We start from the raw sequence: 23497 nt of genomic DNA, 5'->3' as shown, positions 1-23497 counted from the left end.
AACTGCAGAAGGACCTCTTTGCTCCTATACTCAACTTTTCTTGTTATGAAGGCCAACATGCCATTCACTTTCTTCACTGCCTGCTGTACCTGCATGCTTACTTTCATTGACTGATGAACAAGGACCCCCCAGATCCCGTTGTACTTCCCCTTTTCCCAACTTGACACAATTTAGATAATAATCTTTCATGAGACTTCTTACAGTAACAAAGGTAGGGAGCAGGACCAGAGTTACCATCCAGCATCACAGCATGGACAGCACTCGCCTCCTCACAGTCAGGTGCCCAAACCTTTGCATCCAGCTCCTGCTAGTTTGCTGGCTAGGTTTCTTGTTGCAGCTCAGATGTACTGAGTCAGTACACCTCAGTTTGAGTTTGAGTCTGAAGGAGGGTCTCGACCCAAAACGTCACCCATTCCTTCTCTCCAGATATGCTGCCTGTTCCGCATTACCGCAGTTACTCCAGCATTTTGTGTCTAGCTCAGGTGTACTTCCTGATAAAGGAGAGCTTCACACAAATTACATAATCTCTTCCAGCAAGAATTCTATCCATTACTTCCATTTTAATCCATGCAAATAGTATGATTGAAAAACCCCACCTGCACTCACTCTGACGTCTGCGGGATATATGCCAATGAAGAGCACATCATCAGCATAGACTGATCGAAGGACCTATGTGGCTAATTTGTGCATCCATCAACCCATCAATTTATCCCTCCAAAGTTCCAGCAACAGCTGCACATGGATGCAAATGGTTGACTCGATATGGATTTCCAATGTGGCAAACTGCCCAAAGATTTACCATTCACAAAGAGTGCAACAAATACAATATTTACGTTCAATCAGCAGCAGAGTGATGGAGATTACAGAGGAACTCAGCAGGTCAGGGAGCATCTGTGCAGGGAATGGAGAGATGGCGTTTCAGTTCGGAACCATTGTTCAGACTCAAGTTGCAGAGACAAGTCAGCAAGGGTTGGTAATTATTGCAGGAAGATTTCAGTCCAAAATCAGAGGCATCTTGCTCGAATCATATTGCGTCTTGGTGTACGTCTGATTTCCCTACCTATGGTATATTGTGTGCACATCTGATTTCCCTACCTATGGGAGGATGTAGTGGTAATGAAAGTAGTGCAAAGAGGTTCATCAGATTGGTCTCCTTTTATTCTCTGCTCTTAGTCCACCCCTGCCAATCCCCCCCCCCCCCCCCGTACCCCTGTACCAGATGCTGGTTTATTTAAAAAAACACCATGCTGGATTAACTCAGTGGGTCTGGCAGCATTTCTGAAGAACATGGATTGGTGATGTTTCGGATCGTGACCCTTCTTCAGACTGATTGGAGTGGGGAAGGGGGTGAAATCGGGCAGAAATGGGGCAATAAACACCAACCCTTGCTGATTTGTCTCTGCGACATTGAGTCTGAACAAAGCCTGACAAGTGATAGGCAGATACAGGTTGGAGGGGGGAGTTGATAGGCAAATGGTCGGACAATGGCCAGAGATGAAAAGACAAATGGTGTGACATAATGATTGAAGATGAGTGAATTGTCAAGCCAGAGCAAGGAATATAGGTAGAAGGGGAGGGGAGAAATTGGTGAGAGTCCAGGTGGGGCACAGGGAAGATGGGGAGGGGAGGGGTGTGGAAGGGGAATTGGAGTAGGGTGCAGCTTAGTTACCTAAAAATTGAAAATGTAATGTTCGTACCATTGAGTTGTAAACTACCCAGGCAGAATATGAAGTGCTGGTCCTCCAGTTTGTGTGTGGCTTCACTCCATCAACGGAGAAGGCCCAATACAGCCTGGGAATGGGATGAGGGGTTAAAATGGTTAGCAACTGGGAGATCTGGTAGGCCTTGGCGCACTGAGCGTAAGTGTTCGTCGAAATGGTCTTCAAGTTCTCTGCCCGGTCTCGCCGATGTAAAGGCCACATTGGGAACACCAGATGCAGTAGATGAGGTTAGAGGAGATGCATGTGAATCTCTGCCTCACCAGGAACGACTGCTGGGGTCCCTAGACACATGGGCGGAAATCCCGGGGGGGGGGGCAGGGGACACACGTTCCCCCCCTGTTTTGAGAAGTGGGGGACGATCCCATTTTTTGTAATCCGGATTTTAAAACTCGGTGAAATCTCCGCTTTCCACGAGACAGTGGAGGTGGGACTGCTGATCGAGGGCGCCGATTGGACGAGAGAGACGTCGGTCAGCAGGCAATGGGAGCGGGACATGATGATTCAGCGCGATGATTGGAGAAGGGAAGAGTCGGTCAGTGGTGGAAGTATGGGGGGTGGGACTAAGGATAGAGAGCGGTGTTTGGAGGAGGGAGACGTCCTTGGAGCAAAGATCATAGAGCGGAGCTTGAATTGCATGCCCAGGTCATAGGGTCACAAACGAAAAACACTCTCGGCATCCATGGACACAGACCTGCGCCCCATCCGCAGCCAGGATCGATCCTGGGTCTCCGGCGCTGCAATCGCTGCCACACCGCCACTGGACCATCCCCGTCCTCACCCGAGTGCCCCCCCCCCTCCCCACGTCCAGGGAGTCAGACGGGAGTGGTGCCCCAGGCCCACAGCCAGCGCAGAGAAGCAGCGCTAAACCCAGCTCAGCTGCCTGTCAACTCTGCCTGCCAACGACGGCCCAGGTTTACAGTCAGCGCAGAGAAGCAACGCTAGCTCCACGGCCCAAGACTGGAGTCCCGTCAGTCCAGGCAGGGCTGTAGGTTAACCCGGCGAGACAGGCAGAGTTGAGCTGCATTTAGCGCTGCTTCTACGCGCTGGCTGTGGGCCTTACGTAATTTAGTCCAACCATCTGCCTATCATCCACCCCTCACCCCCCCAACTGTATCCACCTATCACTCACCATGCTTGGTCCTACCCCTCCTCTCTTCCAGCTTTCTCCCTCTTCTCCCAATCAGTCTGAAGAAGGGTCCCGACCCAAAACGTCGCCCTCTCCATGTTCTCCAGAGATGCTACCCGACCCAGTGAGTTACTCCATCATTTTGTGTTCAGTGTAATTTATTGTCACGTGTACTGAGGTTCAGTAATAAGGAATAGGAGTAGAATTAGGCCAATTGGCCCATCAAGTCTACGTCACCATTCAATCATGGCTGATCTATCTCTCCCGCCTAAGCTAACCACATTCTCCTGTATTCTCCCCATAACCTCTGACTCCTGTACTAATCAAGAAAAAGTAATCAAGTAATGCAAGATTCCAGAACTAGTTCCTTGTGTGACCATCTAAAATTTTCATAGAAACATAGAAAATAGGTGCAGAGGTAGACCATTCGGCCCTTCGAGCCTGCACCGCCATTCAATATGATCATGGCTGATCATCCAACTCAGTATCCGGTACCTGCCTTCTCTCCATACCCCCTGACCCCTTTAGCCACAAGGGCCACATCTAACTCCCTCTTAAATATAGCCAATGAACTGGCCTCAACTACCTTCTGTGACAGAGAATTCCACAGATTCACCACTCTCTGTGTGAAAATTTTTTTTCTCATCTCGATCCTAAAAGACTTCCCCCTTTCCTATCCATGTACCTGTCCAATGTTTACCCTTGATCCGAGACCATTGGATGCTCCGCCTTTGACCACGTGGCCGGCCTGGCGTGGGGCGACGGAGCCCCTCCCCGTTTGACAGCGTGGCCCCTCGTCTGGTCACGTGACCACTCGTCTCCTTCTTCCCCCCCTCCCCCCCAGTTTGACGCTGCTGCCATCTACCGGCTCGCCAACAAACTGCGCCGGGACGGGACTTCTTTCCGCCCGGCGAGGGAGGGAGGGAGGGTGAGAGGTCATACATCCGGGTGGGGCCGTGCTGCCACGTCTGGTTCCCGTGTCCTCGACATCCGGGAGTTGTGGAAGCTCGCGCCGCTGTTGCCGTTGCCGGTTGGGATTCGAAAGGCGGTGGAGTTCGGTCCCGCGACCCCGGCCCGCGCTGCCCCTCCGCTCCCCCGGGACCGGACCGCGAGCCCTCGCTCAGCCCCGCGCCGGCATGTGGCTCCGGTTCCCACTGCAGCTGCTCTGGGCCCAGCTCCTGTGGCCGCTCGTGCGCGGCTCCGAGCTCACCTTCGAGCTGCCCGACAATGCCAAGCAGTGCTTCTACGAGGACATCGTCCAGGGCACCAAGAGCACGCTGGAGTTCCAGGTGAGGCCGGCGGGCCGGCGGGCGGGGGACGGAGCCTGGGGGTGGGATGGATGGCTGCAGAGGGAGGGGAAGGAGGGGGAGGGGATGGTGAGAGAGTAGAATGACGAAGGAAGGGTACATGGAGGGGGTGAAAGATAATGGAGGAGGGTGGATGGAGAGTGGCGATAGGGCTAGGTGGGAAGGTGGGGGAGTTATAGAAACATAGAAATTAGGTGCAGGAGTAGGCTATTCGGCCCTTCGAGCCTGCATCGCCATTCAATATGATCATAGCTGATCATTCAACTCAGTATCCTGTATCTGCCTTCTCTCCATACCCCCTGATCCCTTTAGCCACAAGGGCCACATCTAACTCCCTCTTAAATATAGCCAATGAACTGGCCTCAACTACCTTCTGTGGCAGAGAATTCCACAGATTCACCACTCTCTGTGTGAAAAGTTGTCAGGACAGATTGAGGAGAAGATATTTTGGTGGGGAGTGTACATTCCCCACTCTGCCATGCTGGTTTAAACCAAAGTTAGACGCAAAAAGCTGGAGTAACTCAGCGGGTCAGGCAGCATCTTGGAAAGGAATAGGTGGTGTTTCAGGTCAACACCCTTCATTCCATCTTTGCTTCAATCTGAAGAAGGGTCGCGAACCGAGACGTCACCTTTTCCTTTATCCCAAAGAGATGCTACCTGATCCGCTCAGTTACGCCAGCTTTTTGTGTCTGTCTTGTGTGTAATATGAGATTCTTTAGGATTGCATGCCCCATGCAGGGTTTGATATTATAATTCTCCTGTATGCTGGTGTTTATTGTATTTAAGGCGTAAAAGAATAGGTGACATTTCGAGTCGAAACCCTTCTTCAGACTCGAGAAGGGCTCAGAGCTGAAATGCGACCAATTATTTTTCTCCAAAGTTACTGTCTGACTTGCTGAGTTACTCCAGCAGTTTGCATCTATCTTCAGTATAAACCAGCATCTGCAGTCCCTTCCTACACACTTCATTGTATTTAAGATGATTGGTGAAAACTGGTTCTCATGCATATCTAAATTTTCAATTTGCTAAATATACTTTGAAACTCTCCTGGTGGTCATTTGTCCAGCAACTCCTGTGGTTGGACATATTTTAAATCTGTTGTATAGATCTATATTAAGTAACACATTCCAACTATAATATACCCAAGATTTAATAACAATCAAGATCTGTACTAATTTGCAGCTAATTCACCTACCAGTGCAACCTTTGCCATCTCAGCCAAACAGTGTTTCTGACTTACAGAAACGTCAAGTTACAGAGAGTTCTCAAAACAATTATGTGAACCGTGGAGAGGCTTACTTTAAAAAGATCGGCACACCTGCTCGGAGGAAGATGATCAGTGCAATCTCTGTAATATGCACTTTTGGTGGCCTGGCATCAATCAGGTCCAAGCATCGCAGACTAGAATTTCTACCTATGTATCCAATATAACACAAAAGAAAATTACATTTCTGTGCAATATTGCTTCAGAACGTTATACATGTTCAAAACACTCGTCAGCATATCGTGGAACATTAGTCAAAAATAGAAAAAAATATTTAAATGGGTTGCAGGAGCGAGCCTCGGTATTGGTCTCGCAAGATTAGAAAGGAAGTATCAAAGATTGGATGCTTCCAAGTAGGTGTCAAACAACCAATGTTTGGCATGGAGAACATGCAAATGCCACACAGCACCCGAGGTCACGATTGAACATTGATCCCTGGTGCTGTGAGGCAGCAGCTCCACTCACTGCGCCACTGTGCTGCTCTTCTACCTCTGTCATTTTTATGCACTATCCCATCTATCCATGTTTGTTTTGCATGACCTTAATAGCAGATCCTTCACAGCCTTTTCAGATGGGGAGTTCCAAAGACTCGCCATCCTCCATGGGGGAAAAAATCTTTTCATTTCAGTCTTAACTGGCATAAGCCTAATTCCAAGATCATATCCTTGGTTCCAGACGGCTCAGCCAGTGGTGTCTAGATCCTTGTCTGACAAGCTCTGAAAGAAATGTCAAGTTTCAATGATACCTTCTCTCATTCTTCTAAAACATGTGAGAACTGTCCCGGTCTCCTCGGTCTCTCCTCCAAAGGGCAAGCTTGTCATCCCGGGATCTGGTTTAGTGAATCTATTATGCAATTTCTAAATGGCAAATTTTAGTTAAGGAAATCTAAGTTGTACATAATGGAAATACATAGGAATTGTATCATTTGCTTTCCAAATGCTGCTTGGTGTGTACATTGGCTTGCAGTAACATCGTCCCTTTGAACATTAACATTTGCATTTAACCACATTATATTCATGTTCTTACCACTCACTTAACTTTCTGTGTCTCTTTACATCCTGATATCTATTCACAATCTCACCTACTTCTGTATTGTCAATGAATTTTGAACTGTAACTTTGGATTCATGAGTGAATCATGAATCTTAGTTTCCTATTTTCAGATCTACATTGACATTTTACCACTGGCTTCCCCCTGCCTCCCTTCCAAATTCTGTGTGCTCTGTGTTTGTTGACCAACCTCTTGTGCAGGATCTTATCAAATTCCACTTGCTTTGGTTCCCCCTTATCTATTCTGCCAGTTATGTCCGGAAACAACTCAATTGGGTTAGGTAAACATGATTTCTCTATCATCATTCGTAATGACATTGTGCACTCCATGTTTTGGGTGTTTTATTATTATATCCTTCAGGATGGATTCCAGCAACTTCCCACCTATGTGATGTTAATGTGTTGTTAATTCCATCATGCGCTTCAATTGGCATAAACCGTTCCAGCATTTACAGAACTTCAAAAGATGTTAACCAGAGCAGCAACCATCTTCAGAGCTACTTTTATCCAAACACAGGCTTGTAGGCTCCTTGAGATTTGTCAGTCAACGTTGCATTGATTGACTAAGTGACAGCACAACGGTGCAGCAAATAATACTGCTGTCTCGGCTCTGGTGTCCCACTTAGGCAACTATTTAGGTGACTGCAGGAGACTATGCAGTCGCCACATGTTCGCGGGTGATTGCCGGGGAGTCGCCTTCATGGTCGTGAGGAGTTCCTGCATTCTGGGAACTAGTCACGGCATTATGGTCGCCGCAAATTTTTCAACATGTTGAAAATTAGTTGCAACTAGAATGAAGCCGCCATGAAGAGTAGCGAGATTTCTCGTGCCGTAGGTGGGTCGCCAAGAGGTCCTAGTGGGTTGCCAGGAGGTTGAAGGTTCTCGTAAGTTGTAGCCGGTGCTGACCGGTGAATTTTATTGGCTCATTGAGGGGGGAAAACGTAAGCAGTAGTTTTCAGAACCAAGGATAACCGACCGGTAATGTTAAATGTCCACTGAGTTTCACAGCCATGTATCTCTGGCTTCTTAAAAGTTGGCTCCACTCCTTCTCCCTCCCATCTCTCTCCCCTCTTTTAAAGGACTTACCGTACACTGTGCTTTAGCCGTCTTAATTACAGCGCCAACCTTCCTGCTGATCGCAGTGTGTCTGTATCACATTGGCTTTGCACTGTGTGAATTTCACTCAGAAAGCGCTCCCCCCCGCTTGCCCTGTCCCCCGCCTTCATAACGGGCTGGGGAAGGAAGCGACGTGTGTGTGTGTTCCACTCTGACAGTCGCCGTTCCAGTTGCCGGTTTTTCAGGTCACTGCCGGCAACTTGAGAGTCGCCTGAAAAATCGTCGGTGGGACTGGCCCATTAGGTTGATCACCTTCAATAGTATCCAGAGTTTGCCTGTTCTCTCTGTCACTGCATGGGTTTCCCTTGGGTGTTTACAGGACACTAGTGTTAATGTTCTGGCACCTCTCTTCGATGATTGTGGTCTGTGGGTCAGGAAGTTGATGAAACTGTTGCAGAGACAGACACTGACTCCTTGGTCCAGGAGTTTGAAGATTTGTTTGGTTGGATTATGGTGTTGAAGGTAGAGCTACTGTCAATAAACAGTCTAATGTAGCTGTCCTTGTATCTCGTTGTTCCAGCAATGAGTGTAGAGTTGTGGAGATGGCTTCTGCTGTGGACCTTTGGTGGCAGTCGGCAAACTACAGTGATCAGGGCTGTCTGGGAGGCGAGAGTAAATTTGCGTCCTGACCGATCTCTCAAAGCACTTCATGATGGTGGAGGACAAAGCCACTGGATGGTGGTCACTAAGGCAGGCTAGCTTGGAATAGGGAGAGATAAAAAAATGTATGTGAATAGTGCTGCCAGCTAGTCCGTGCAGGTCCTGAGGGTGCAATGAAGACTCCATCCGAGTCAGTTGCTTTCCATAGATTCTCTCATCTGCAAACTTACTAATCATGCCTTGTAGATTCTCATCCACATCTTCAATATAGATGGCAAACGACAGGCTTCCCACACCATTCATAGATATCCCTGATCAGCCCATGGAGATATATCTTCATACACTTTTAAGACATCCAGCACCACCTTTACTGTTATGTGGACTAGCCCCAAGACACCCTATTCACCCTCTCCTTTGAGAATGTTCTGCAGCCACTTGAACATATTTGAACCTAGCAGCAGGGCAACACACCATCCAGTAATCCCCTTTGTAATCGCCTGTGCCTTAGATCCATCATTGATGCCACTGACCTAGTTGTTGCTGCTGCTTTCTCCAAAACAGTTACCCCCAGCAGTATCCAAAATGGCATACCTGCTTTCAAGGGAAATGGCATTGGAATGGGTGACATTTCGGTTTGAGAATCTTCTCTCCATTCTGAAGAAGAGTCTCGAGCCGAAACGTCACCCATTTCTTCTCTCCAGAGATGCTGTCTGCCCTGCTGAGTTACTCCAGATTTTTGTGTCTATCTTCGGTTTAAACCAGCATCTGCAGTCCTTCCTACACATGCTATGTCACATTGGGCTGGTATACTCTGGAATTTAGAAGGATGAGAGGGGATCTTATTGAAACATATAAGATCATTAAGGGTTAGGACACGCTAGAGGCAGGAAACATGTTCCCGGTGTTGGGGGAGTCCAGAACCAGGGGCCACAGCTTAAGAATAAGGGGTAAGCCATTTAGAACGGAGATGGGGAAACACTTTTTCACGGAGAGTTGTGAGTGTGTGGAATTCTCTGCGTCAGAGGGCGGTGGAGGCAGGTTCTCTGGATACTTTCAAGAGAGAGTTAGATAGGGCTCTTAAAGGTGGTGGAGTCAGGGGATATGGGGAGAAGGCAGGAACAGGGTACTGACTGGGGATGATCAGCCATGATCACATTGAATGGTGGTGCTGGATCGAATGGCCTACTCCTGCACCTATTGTCTATTTTGCTGAGGGTGTAACCTGCTTGGTTGAACATTGGGGACATTTTCAAAATTCAGTTTGATGAGCCACAGTGTCTTTTGTTTTGTCAGGTAACATTTATGACAGATTATTGTCCCTCTAATTGAATCAAAGCTTTGGAAAATGAAGCAGCTAATGTTCACCAGATTTATGCCATAGTCGATCTGCGAAAAAAGACTGCACTTCAACGTATCTGAAGGCTTTTATTGTGGCTCTGCGGCTAAAGTTTTAATGAAATTCCTAACCACTTATCATGCGTGAAAAGGTTTTAAATGTTTTGCATGTGAAGAAGTTTAAGGCATTGCAGAATTATTTGGTTGAATACTTGATCAATTAATTCTCTGCATATTTGAATACTACAGTATCGACACTCCAGAAACGAGAGCATGCACAGTGACTTAGTATTGGCCCTTTTTTTGTTTCTGTTGCCTACAACAGTGCAGATGTGTGCTATTTCCCAGATTTGTGCCATCAATAACACTAAAGAGGGCTGGAAGAGTTTCTATTCTTCCTTTCTCAGTTCTGACGATGGGTCTTTAATCTGAAACGATAATCATTTATTTTTCAACAGATGTTATCTGACGCTGAATCTTTCCAGCATTTCTGTCTTTATTTCGGACATCAAATATCTGCAAATACGATATTGCAAATGCAGGAATCGTGAGCAAAAAAAGAACTGCTGGAGGAACTCAGTGGGTCAGGCAGCATTTTGTGAAAGGAAAAGGATCGGCAATACTTTGGGTCAGGACTCTACTTTATGCTGATCACATACTGAGTTATACGGATTTATATGGAGCAGTCTGAAGTAGGATCCCAACCAAAAATGTCTGTCCATTTCCTTCAACAGTGTCTGCCTGGCTCGTTAAGTTCATCCAGCAGTTTATTTTTTTGCTTTCAACATATGCAGGATTTCCCAATTTAATTGAAATTGTGCCCTAACACCGAGCTTTCTTCGTGGTAAGTGAAAATTGTATGCACTTTGTTATTATTTTGACATTGCTTAATGAATTATGGTCTTCCATTTCTTGTGTGTTTAACAGGTCATTACTGGTGGCCATTATGATGTAGACTGTCGATTAGAAGATGCTGATGGTGCCGTTTTATACAAGGAAATGAAGAAACAATATGACAGTTTCACCTTCACAGCTGCAAAAAACGGAACTTACAAGTTCTGTTTTAGTAATGAGTTTTCCACCTTCACGCACAAAACCGTGTACTTTGATTTCCAAGTTGGGGACGACCCTCCCCTGTTTCCTAATGAAAACAGGGTGTCAGCACTGACTCAGGTATGAATTATGAGAATTTTGTCCATTTTTAATAGATTTATAATGTTGAAAACAGTGAAAGTTGGTGCATTCAATTTGAGCTATTCACTATAAACGTTCAAAATATAAATATAGAAAATTGGTGCAGGAGGAAGCCATTCAGCCCTTCGAGCTAGCACTGCCATTCATTGTGATCATGGCTGATCTTCCCCAATCAATAACCTGTGCCTGCCTTCTCCCCATATCCCTTGATTCCACTAGCCCCTAGAGCTCTATCTAACTGACTTAAATCCATCCAGTGACTTGGCCTCCACTGCCCTCTGTGGCAGGGAATTCTGCAAATTCACAACTCTCTGGGTGAAAAAAATAATTCTCACCTCAGTCTTAAATGGCTTCCCCTTTATTCTGTGACCCCTGGTTCTGGACTCGCCCAACATTGGGAACATTTTTCCTGCATCTAGCTTGACCAGTCCTTTTATAATTTTATATGTAAGGTGTGAAGAAAAAAATTGTGGTACATTTAATTTCCATAAACAAATTCTGGATGATCTGCATTAAGCTCCTTGCGGATTTACCTTATTTATAATTTAATGTGGGTGAAATGTTAAAACGTTAATCACAAGCACAAACTCGCTTTATATCAAATATCTGCTTCTGGTTTTAAAGGATGCACAGTGAAAAGCCCAGTCCTGTGACTGGTTATAAAATGATCAGTCCTTTTTCAGATGACGTTAGTCATTGAAATCCCTTTTTAAAGAAAAGTGACGTGTATTACCTTTAACAGAGCTTCTATTTTGAATTTATTTTGGCTTGGTTTCTTGGATGACAGAAAATTTGGCAGATAGAAGGTGAGAAGAAATCTGTTAGTTAAATGCATTCTTAGAACATGAAGCAGAATTAGTATTTTAAGGCCAGTGATTTCATTGGACTGGGAAATATTTAGTTTATAGATACAATGCTGAAACAGGCCCTTCGGCCCACAGAGTCCGCATCGTCCAGCGATCCCTGCACATTAATACTACCTTACACACCAGGGACATTTTTTACATTTACACCAAGCCAATTAACCTATAAACCTATATGTCTTTGTGGGAGGACACAAACTCCGTACAGACAGCACCCGTAGTCAAGATTGAACCCAGGTCGCTGGCGCTGTAAGGCAGTAGCTCTACCGTTGAGCCACCGTGCCGCCCCGAGGTTGATTTGAAAAAAATCTAAGATGTGGAGGAAGGGAAAGTTGTGATGTGGAAGCTGCTAAATGGAAAAAGAATTACCATATAATGAAAAGTGAGATGGTAATGGGACACGACATATAAAAGATAGGTGCAGGGATGTGTAAATAGGAATAATTAAGTAATTACTTATTTCTGTTGAACTCTTGAATTAGGGAGACAATAATGTGAGGTTGAATGAAGAGATGCCAATCTTCAGAATTTTAAAAAAAATAAAAATTTTGAATTTGCACTACATTATATACCAATATACCAACATCTTTCAACGTGTTTGGTGAAGAGCCTTCTCAGTAGGTTTGGTTAAATAGCAATTTATCACTCTGAATTTTTTTTGAAGACACTGTCTGTTAGTATTTCCCCAAGATTGTAATTTTAGCAAGAGAGAACTTATTTGGAATGATGATTCTGTCAAATATTATTAATACAGAATTTGGTTGTTCTTTGCACAATGTTACTCAGCTGCATGTAAAATTAAAAAACTTAAACCTTTTCAAGTAATTCTCCCCAATCTATTGAATAAGATGCAGTGAAAACTCCTTAGAGCAATTATGAAATAAAATTCAGTGGAAATAACTATTATATGATGCGATCATTTGTAAACATAGTGTAGCAATGTTACAAAATTTTGAGATTTTAAAAATCAAGTCTGTAATTTATCCCATCAGATAAAGCATAAAAATAAGTTTAATTTGACACCTAATTCACTTTCATATCTCAAGTATTTAAAAAGTTATGGCCATTTTCATACTGGGAAATGAGCATCTTGTTCCCTATTGATTTTCTATGGACATAACAAAAAAGCTGTGATCGTGAACAGTCAAAAGCCCATAACTTTCTTAAAAATTAAGAGAACTGAATGAAATTTTCAGTTATCATAGATTGAAGCATTCTGAAACAAATATAAAATAATCTTACTTGGATGACCTGAAATTAAAGCATATAATTAGTTAGTTACCTAATTGTAGCTAATTTCAGACTTCAATTACTAGATCTAAACATCTATCCATTTCTTAATAAATGATTAACATTTTTAAATAGCCTAAATGTCCAAATAATTCACAATAAACATGATTTTAAAATCTCATTTACATTAATTTATAGGCCAAATGGAAGGAATTTAGTGTTTAATTGCTGTAAATAAATGCCCATTTAAATCAGCTTTCCAGTGGGTCCCTGTGGAACGCGCTGGTTTAGAACGTTCACATTGCAGTAGATTTGTGCCCCAAATGCCGAGAAAAATACTGCGCGATATAATGGGCCCAAATTGAGCTACTCGCAATATTAAACTTAGTATAAAGGGATCTTTAGAAGCCCTTTTAATGTAAAAATATACAACCTAACTTCTGCTATTTGCTTTATGAGACCCTGCGGTTGCTGGCGGTCGCGGGTTTAGAGATTGATTTTTAAACTACTATAACTATTATTCAAGGCCTTTAAACCTAATAATAGCTTTGCGACGGGGTCTTCCAGCGATTTTTCGTTAATAATTAACTAGGCTGAACATTTTCGATTGGAACAGCTTAGAGAAAATTGCGTTTTAAACCCGCCCCCTCTAAACGGCGCCAAAATCGCGCACACCCTCAGCAGCAGATCTTCAACGACGCTTCAGGTAGGCTTTGCAACATACCTACATAGTGTATACACTTGGTATGACATGAGGCCACTCAGCCCAATGAGTTCTTACCCATTCCCATCAGAGCAGTACCATTCCTTTCCCCCTTCAACATGTCACATGACACATGTCTCCAGCATGGCTAATTTACATTAGTTAGTTAACCCATCAGCACATCTGTGGGATGTGGCATGGAGCTGAAGCAACTGGTATCAAGCCAGAAACTCATATGGTAAAGGACAGATGTGCAGACTCCACTCAGACATCATTTGAGATCCCTGGAGTGTTGAGGCGGCAGCACAAATTGCAGTACCACTGTCACCCATTTTGATTTCTAATTTGGAAAACATTGGAAAAATCTTTATACACACAATTTAAATTTAACTAGTTTTTGTAAGAATCAGGAAGAGTCAATAGTGTTTTATTGTGATATGTCCTGAAACAGAACAACGAAATTCTTAACTGCAGTAGCACAACAGATATATAAACATATATAAATATATATAATATATATATAATACATAATATATATAATACATAATTTATATAATACATAAACATATATAAACATATATTATATGTTTATATATATATATAAATAAACATATATACAAACGTCTGAAGAAGGGTTTTGGCCCGAAACGTTGCCTATTTCCTTCGCTCCATAGATGCTATGCTGCTGCACCCGCTGTGTTTCTGCAGCTTTTTTGTGTACCTTCGATTTTCCAGCATCTGCAGTTCCTTCTTAAACAGATATATAAACATAGTACTTGCAGAAATGCAAGATTTAATGCGGTGCCTTTGCTAATTTTAAGTAAGTAATATTTGGGGAATATGAAAGAAGTATTGGTGTATTTGAAATTTGCATATAAATTCATGTTATATTATAACTAATGTTTTCTTTTCAAAATATGTACATTCAATAATGAACAGATGGAGTCGGCTTGTGTCACAATGCATGAAGCCATGAAGTCGGTCATTGATTACCAAACCCATTTCCGTCTAAGGGAAGCACAAGGACGAAGTCGTGCTGAAGACCTGAATTCAAGGGTTGCTTTTTGGTCCATAGGTGAAGCTCTCATCTTGTTGGTTGTGAGTCTTGGGCAAGTGGTTCTCTTGAGGAGCTTCTTCTCTGATAAAAGAACCACCTATTCGCGTGTTGGTTCATAACGGGTAGCCACAAGGTTAAAGCAGTACCTAACAGTTTTCAGTTTGATTATTAGGTCCAGGAACACTGTTAAGACGTAAATCCTTATTGAAATGATTTCCTCTTCATTTTGGACTGTTCATGAGCGTATATATTCCAATTGAAATATTGTACTGCTATTGCAGCTGAATTAACTGGATGTCCAGCAGTTACCTGCATGACAGATTGTAGTCCACGATGTCAAAGCCATTGACATTTAAATTTCCTTTGATTTAATGATTCATTGCTCATTTGTCTTGAATATAATGTAGCGATGTATCAGATCCCTTGAGAATTATTTGCGGTTTTCAACACACCTGAGCTATTTTAAAGTCCATTGATCAATTATCACAGCTGCAATCTGTTGGACACCAACTGTTTGAGATCTTAAACTATCAACTGCAATTTAATTGACTTGTCACCTGATTTGTTTTGGTTTGTGATGTAACAGCAAAATACTGTAGCTTTGCTTAAAATTGCTTTTCTTTGCATTGAGATGCATTTTTTTTAACCTTTTTCATTGGATTTGCAACAACAGTATTTCAAAGTCTACCCAGGTTACATCATGTAAATAAAGTCTATTAAAGAGCCCCTTAAATTTTCAGTTTTCTCTATAGTTATATCTACAATGGAACAGTCATTTTTAAAGGTTGGTTGATGGGTTGAAAATAAACTTTTCAAAGGAAGATATTGTTTTATAATAAACTTTCCTGTTTTCGCTTTAGTTTTGTTGAAAGCTCATTTGCATTGTGTATGTCTGCCTTGTATGACACTGTCAACTATTGAGTAAATCAGATCTGTAAGGATTAAAAGAGGAATTTGGGATTTAACATATATTAATGTGTATTTTTTCTGCTTTGTGTTAAGGAGATAACCATAAATTGACTGTTGCAAGTTTCATATTGATTGAGTGGAATTGAAATTTTAAGGCACATCATAAAATAAATAAAATAGGTCTTATAAAGACCAAAAACCCCCCCAAAATATATCAAACTCTGCATTCAATGGATGTTATACAGTTACAAATGTATTGATGTTTTTACACACTGTGGAGGCAAGTTTACACACATCATTGCTGTCTAATTTGGAAACATCGGGAATTTTATTGTCTTTTCTTTATATCAATACACTTAAGACTGAAGTTTAAATGGTGCACTGATTTGATTTTTTTGGAATCTCCTACGTCTGACATTTATGTTATTAACCATTTGAATAATTTAATAGGATTAGCCTTGTACATTACCCATCCAGATAAGTGACTACACCAATGGACATTTGTTGTATGCTACAAATTGTGCAAGCTGACTTATTGACAATAAAATCTAGTGTGGCAGTACATTTGCCAAGATTACAAACCAGATCAGTACTTCTAATCGAATAGTATCTGTTTGAAAATGTGTACTTCGATTACGTTCTTGTGTTAAGCATTGTAGTCTGTTCCATTTAATTAAAAATGTTCATATTGCACTGTACATTCTGAAGCAATGAGGGCTTGGTTATATTTTATGTGAATGAAGACACAGGATTTGTTACAAATGCATAAATTATTGAAATACAGAGCATTGATTGTTAACCATTTGTTTGTATTAGATCTTGTAGCTTAAACCACTAACCACATGGACCCCACGCTATATTCCACTTCATTCAGTTTTCAGACCTCGAAATGTAAACCTACATTAGTAGGTTTTTAGAAACTGTAAGATACAGGCTGTGAAACTGGACAGTAAAAATAAAATTGCGCATTTGCCTCCAGTTCTGAAAAAACGTTGAACTTGTGAGTAATTTGTCTGTAAATTTAGTATACATCAGCTGTTTTTAAGTACAACACAAAGTAAAAAATGGAAAATCACTAAGTTGGTAAATTTAAAGTTTTAGTCCACCTACATGCAACGAGGCATAAAAGTTGATATTAAGAAAAACGGTAAGAATAAATATTTGCTGAAAGATTTTTAAGACCTGGTTAACCCTAATCGCATTATACTTGGAATGGGAAATCTTTCTCCACAACTATGGTCCTTTTGATATATGAAATCCACTCTCTACCATGTCCTTGTCTAAATTTATTGGTACTGAGTACATTTTAAATTAGAAAAGGGAAGTATGTTTACTTTGTGCTGCTTTTGTCCCTTCATCCTATGTTGGTACCATGCTAATCTAGTTCATTTGATCTTCCATCCCTTTGATATTTTCTCAACCTCTACTTGCATTGATTCAGTATCATCCTCTACGTAGATCGGTGGTATAGCAAGGTGGAGAACCTTTTTGCTTTCAGAAGAATGCTTGTGCACAGACGATAATGTCTCAAAGCAGGATCTAAGATCTTGTTGACATTTACAGTTCTCAAAGATTTTCCACGATAGTTCCAACATGTGTATTTGAAAAGTCTGATTACCTGTGTCAATTTTGTCATCCTTTTTAAATGCATTGGACTGCTGGTGTTATACAGTTATCCTTCTAAAAGCATTGGCCACGGGTTGAAGAGCCACAAAATAGGCTGAAGGTAAAATTGAGGAGACTTGCATTCTCAAGGTGATATCCAACAACTGCAATCTGCTAATCCTGGAATTCACTACCAGTTTCAATAATTATTTAATTAGCCCATTTAAAATCTTATCTAATAAAATAAAATTAATTAAGCAAAGGATGTAATTTGTCCTGTGTAAAGGAGGTGCCAGACCACCAGTTTCCAGAAAATCTGTGTGAGGTAGTGAAAAATATGGATGAAATCGATGGGGGAGAGGCTGGTTTGTGTGATGCACTGGACTACATTCACAACTCTAATATCTTGCGGACTTGGACAGAGACATTGCCAAACCAAGTTATGTATTCCGATAGGATGCCCTTTATGGTACATCTGAATTGGAAAGAGCCATTGGAGACATGCCTTATTACTTTAGTCTTCTGAGGAAGTAGAGACGTTGTGCTTTCTTGGTCGTAGAGTAGGTTCTACCAGGATAGATTGCTGGTGATATTTAGGACGAGGAACCTATCTCGCCTACCTCAGCACTATTGCTGCAGACTGCGATATATACACCACCTGCTTCCTGAAGTCGATGACTACCTGTTTTGTTGACATTGAGAGGGAGGTTTTTGTCTTGATACCATGTTACTGACCTCTTTGTCTCATTATTGTTTGTGGATTGGCCCTCTACTATCGTGTGCAAGAAGGAACTGCAGATGCTGGTTTAAACTGAAGATAGGGCAGCATCTCTGAGGTTGGAGAAACCGGATCAGGCAGCATCTCTGGAGAGAAGGAGTGGGTGGGCGGTCTGAAAAAGGGTCTCGACCTGAAATGTCACCCATACTTCTCTCCAGAAATGCTGCCTGTCCTGCTGAGTTACTCCAGCTTTTTGTGCTATCACTAATCTAGTGTCGCTTGCAACTTTCTAAATGATTTAGGGGTAAAATTTGGCCGCACAGTCATGAGTGCATAGAGAGTAATAGTAATGGACTGAAAACATATCATTGCACGCGCCAGGTATTGGGAATTTTTTTCCCCCTCTTTGGTCTTGTGGGAATTCCACTGTGCAATGTCATACCTTCATTCGTCTTGCTTGTTATCAGACTTCTCTCAGACTGATTTATTATTGAGCTAAACACAAAGGGCTGGAATAACTCAGCAGGTAGGCAGCATCCATGAGGGGAATAGAAAGGCGACATTTTGGATCTGAATCCATCATCAGATGGAGGTTGAGCTGGGATTGATGTATTTTGTCACAGATGGCCTTGTTCCAATGATAAGGTCCTTTATGTTTTAATTCTTGTTTTCTATCTCTTAATTGGTGGTCTGCATCTGATTAACTTTTCAGAATTGTTCCTTGTTAATATGTTTAGCCCTTATTAAATCAAATATTGTTTTGAGAATTCTATCTATATTTCAATCAAATTTGAATTGTGATTTGTCCCAGGTTATCTGCCTACTTAAACTCAGCATTATTTCAGCTCATTGTGTACTTGGGGACACTTACATTTGCTGACATTTACGTTTGCAAGTTTATAAACACAGTCCTTTATCACCATTTTCTCAGCAATTAGCATAATTTTCAACTTAATGACCCATTGTGCTTTGCTTCTCAACCATACACCAGGTTAATACATAAAATAATGAAGGGGGAAAAAATCCACACAATATACATGGGCAAAAAATATTCAGGCCAATGACCCTACATGAGAACTGGAAAGTGAGAAAGCAAGCGTTTTGAATTGCAGACATTTGGAGAGAGGAAACAAAGGAAATATTTGTGATTGGATGCAACATACGTTGTCAAGGTAGCAATTGCTTTAAATTCCATCAATGCAAACAGAAAAGAGAGACCAAAATACAATTTACCTGGAATTGTTGAATTTAATATCGTCGCAGGAGCTCAAATGCGCCTTAATAGAAATTAGGTGGTGTTCTTCAAGTTTGCATCCAATATCATTGGAACGGTGTAGGAAGCCAGAGACAGGTTAGAGGAGAGAGATCTCAAATGGGAAAAACACATTGTACCTTTAAATCTATTGACATATTACACTGTACTGTCATGGTTAAAACACAAAATATTTCACGTATTTAAGCTTTTTTTTATTAAAAACATTACAGTATCTTAAGCCACCTCTTACAGTAGCAGTGCTTCAACAGGATGATTTGAGTGCAGAGAAGATACTGTACATCATCACAAAAGAATAATGAAGCTGTTGAAAGCTGGAATACTCTGCCCTTAATTGGTCAGGGCTCCAAATATGTTTTCTGATACGTTGGTGAGCAGTCAAATTGTAGCTGATGAAGCGATTGGAAGTAGTGTTTGGTGAGTAGCTTGTTGTGCTTGGAGAAAATGTTTATTTCTCCACAAAAGCCATCAGCAGTGCTGGAACGCACTAATCTTTTGGATGTAGCCTTCTCGTCTGCTTTTAACAGCTATGTTTCTCCATGGTGACTGCGGGTGGCTAAAAATGTAATAACTGCTAATGGAAATACTGTGGATGTTTTGCAACATTCTCCATATTTCTCACCTTTGTAAAGTTTTAAATCCACTTTCTGATTCTGAAAAGATAAACATAGTTTGAATGGAATGGTCACAAAGTCAAAACATCGTAAAGTCATGGAGTGCCGTGGTGTAAGATATTCTGATAAAAAATCAGTCTGATTATTTGAAGTGAAGAAGTGCAGTGTAATCAATTTTTTAAATGGTACAAGATCAGTCACAGTGAAACGAATCGTATCAAACCCCATGTTTCTAATATTTAAGTCAGGGAGAAGAGATACCAAAATGATAACCCTGGTTTATGCCATCTCATAATCTGATATTATGGATGTTAATTAATCATTAGGAACTATTGTCACTGAAAAATTCACAGGGAATCCAAATTTGTAAAGCAAATAGCCAATATCACTTATTAAGGAAATGATATCTACAATAAGCAATTTCTGCTGCACTATCGAACATTTCTGGTTAAAATATTTAACACAAAGACTGCAATTGAAATTTAACACAAAGACTGCAATTAATTGTTTGGAAGAGTAAAGTCCCTGACAACAAATGAGTAATTCATTTTAATGTCTTTCCTGAATTTAACTCTTGACCATTTTATATCATACTATCAAGATCTTCTCCCACATCACATAAAACAGCCCCAACGCCAAGATTCCTGAGATACATGCAATGATTACCACAATATTCAAGAAATTCATGTATTACACTGACTTGTCTGTCTAAATATATCAGGAACATCCTCTGACTTTCAAAACTGATTGCGAGTTTGTTAGGTCAACTGTTACATTGAAATACTAATGGACCTGTCCCACAGGTGATTTTTTTTCCGCCGGCTGTCATAGTCGTAGCAGGTCGCTGAAAAAAACGCGATTGGACCCCCTTACGACAATGCCTACCTACGACAATGTCTACATCAACCTACCACATAGGCTACGGCAAGCTACCGACAATCGGTGATCCATAGATGTCCATCTACGATGACACCGATGAGATTGACGTAGGTAGTCGCCAATGGAATTCACCAAAGTCAGCACCGGCGATGCCTAAAAAATCACCTAAGTGGGACAGGGGCATAAGTAGGAAGGCCCCTTATTCTGATTTCACAGTCTAGTCCACAGATATTTGAATCAAATAACAGGCAAAAAGGTGTTTCCGAAACAACCAAGGAAGTGTCATCACTAGAGCCAGGATTTTGCCATGAATGCCATAAGTGCCTTTTCATGCCTTTTTTAAAAATGATTTCACCAGGATAATGCCTTTTTCATGATCGAGAGCCTAAATCAGCCCTTTTTTTGCCGTTTTGCTCAAAGATCGTGCTATTTTCTCGAGTTGTAACTGTGATTTCTTGGATCTTGGAAACTTTATATTGTCATTCAGACCTTTCGGTCTGAATGAAATGTTGCCTCGCAGTCATACATATAATAAAGTAACATTCATTAGTTCATGCCGCTGCCCGCTGGTTCAGCCTTCTCCAAGGATCTATTTAAGAAAGAACTGCAGATGCTGGAAAAAATCGTAGGTAGACAAAAAATGCTGGAGAAACTCAGCAGGTGAGGCAGCATCTATGGAGAGAAGGAATAGGCGATGTATCTGGTCAAGACCCTTCTTCAGACTGATGGGGGGGGGGGGGGGGGGGGGGGGGGGGGGAGAGTTGGGAAAAAGAAAGTAAGAGGCAGAGACAGGACTAGAAGGAGAGCTGGAAAGGGGGAGGAGGGAGAAGACAAGGGCTATCTAAAATTAGAGAAGTCAATGGTGATATCGCTGGGGTGTAGACTACACAAGCGAAATACCCAAGCTTGTCTCCTCACTACATTTACTGATGACTCCAGTCGCAGATCTGAGCTTTCGAGTGGTCTGTGCAAGGCATTCATTGATGCTGGAATTCCATTCCATGGAAATTGGAAAACAAATCTCTGAGTTTTTTTAGAGAAATACACAGAGGAACATATACCAAGCGAGTCATATTACGGAAAAATTATGTTGACATCAACTTCAACATTGTGCAGAAAATTAGAGTTGAAGTTGCATGCAACATAATATGGATCTCAATAGACGAAACAACCAATGTTGTGAGGAGATATGTTGCCAATGTGGCCATCGGTACACTGGAGGCAGGTCAACCATCAAAGGAGTATTTGTTGACATTGGAAGTATTGGAGAAGTCAAACAGCTCAACTATTACTCAGTTGTTTACATCTTCACTTGCTGATCTTTGGCCAGAAAATATAAAACACGAGAATGTTTTTCTGTTTGTGACTGATGCAGCCCATTAAATGAAAAAAGCTGCTCGTGCTCTTAAAGTTTTATTCACCCAAAATGTTGCATTTGACATGCTTAGCTCAAGGACTTCATAGAATTGTCAAGCACATACATAGTTTGTTTCCAAATGTCGATCGCCTAGTTTCCAATGTCAAGAAAATCTTCCTCAAAGCATGTTCAAGGAAATGGCACCCGAGATTCCGCTACCTCCTCAGCCCGTTTGGACTAGGTAGGGTACATGGCTCTCTGCTGTAGTCTACTGTGCTGCAAATATCGAAAACATAAAATAATTTGTCAACTGTTTTGAAGAAGAATCTGCTGTCAGGATTGTCAGTGAAATCATGCAGAAAAAGTTCCTCCACCGCGATCTGGTGTTTATTGCTTCCAATTTTGCAAACTTCCCACAAGCTATCACTTCCCTTGGGAAATGTGGCAAATCATTAGTGAATAACTTGCAGGTTTTCAACAAAGTAACTGACGATATCCGTATAATTCCTGACGATGTAGGTAAAGATATACAAGGAAAATGTGAGAGAGTGATTTTAGCTAACAAAGATCTTGAAGAAATTACAAACATAGCTAAAGTTCGCAAAGGTAGTTATAATGCACAAGATATCAACATGAATATAGAGTCTGTAGCTTGTTTTGGGTATGGACCAGTGACCTCAGCTGAGGTAGAAATAAGTTTTTCACAACTGAAGCATATTCTGTGAGAGGCGGCATAATTTAACACCAGATAATTTGAAAAAATTGCTTGTAATTATGTGCAAACCAGGCAACTTTGGTCATTTAATGTAGAATACCGTTATATTATCATTTTAAAACCATATTTTGAGGGTGGAAATACATGCCTTTGCCTTTTCATGCCTTTTTGCAATTTTATTATGCCTTTTTGCCTGCCTATTTCAGAGTTTTTTAGAGCCTAAACATCCTGGCTCTAGTTATCACACCTGAAAATGAACAAAGGGGTCCAATCTTTGAGGTACAGAAGTTAAAGTAATGGAGCAGAAACAGCTAAAGTACGTAAAAATAAAAGTAAAACTATGCTTCTCATTTTCAGAATCCATGCAATAAGTAGATTGGTGCCTCTAATATTTTTTAGGGTGCAACAACATGCCGTAACATTGTGATAAGCTTTATTAGAAAATGCCATAAACAGGCAAGGAATTGGTTTTAATCAGATACTGAATTTAAAATTATATCTGTGCATGGATTCATACGAATTGCCACATTAATGTGCTTATTTCAATACCACTCCCAATTCATTGTAACAAGTTAAATGTAAATGGGCATTTTTACATGATTTATCCTGGAATGCATTTCTCATGGAGCTTTGTGTCAATACATTTATTTAACCAGATTATTACACTTTATCACAGGGTGTGGGAAGTCTGGCTCGGGTCATCACGGCTGGGCCGCCAGGGGTAAAGTTGCGGGGAGGCAGGAGCGTTGAGAAGGAGGGGGTCGGGGCTCGGGGCTCATGCCAGCAACTCACTCAGTAGCTCGGGTGGCTGCGAGCGGCCGGTGGGACCGGACAGCGGAACTGCAGCTAGACCCGGGGCTCG

General features: G+C 41.7%; 1 protein-coding gene across 1 annotated transcript; it reads left to right on the top strand.

Moving 5' to 3' along the window:
* The first annotated feature begins 3781 nt into the window (after window positions 1-3781).
* LOC116970858 (transmembrane emp24 domain-containing protein 7-like) lies at window positions 3782-16464 on the top strand. The gene is made up of 3 exons (XM_033017455.1): window positions 3782-4136; window positions 10446-10691; window positions 14448-16464. Exons 1-3 carry the CDS (start codon window positions 3984-3986, stop codon window positions 14682-14684), a joined length of 636 nt encoding a protein of 211 aa, XP_032873346.1. The 5' UTR covers window positions 3782-3983; the 3' UTR covers window positions 14685-16464.
* Window positions 16465-23497: the final 7033 nt, after the last annotated feature.

The sequence above is a fragment of the Amblyraja radiata genome, chromosome 3 (assembly GCF_010909765.2).
Source record: "Amblyraja radiata isolate CabotCenter1 chromosome 3, sAmbRad1.1.pri, whole genome shotgun sequence".
NCBI classification, from domain to species: domain Eukaryota; kingdom Metazoa; phylum Chordata; class Chondrichthyes; order Rajiformes; family Rajidae; genus Amblyraja; species Amblyraja radiata.
The sequence above is the reverse complement of the archived record's forward strand: the minus strand, read 5'-3'. Positions and strand labels throughout refer to the sequence as shown.

Bases quoted from the DNA above. Each gene is read 5' to 3' on its own strand.
- LOC116970858 (XM_033017455.1), top strand. From the start codon at position 3,984: ATGTGGCTCCGGTTCCCACTGCAGCTGCTCTGGGCCCAGCTCCTGTGG. The intron at 4,137-10,445 runs GTGAGGCCGGCG...TGTGTTTAACAG, and splicing joins AGAGCACGCTGGAGTTCCAG to GTCATTACTGGTGGCCATTA. The intron at 10,692-14,447 runs GTATGAATTATG...AATAATGAACAG, and splicing joins GGGTGTCAGCACTGACTCAG to ATGGAGTCGGCTTGTGTCAC.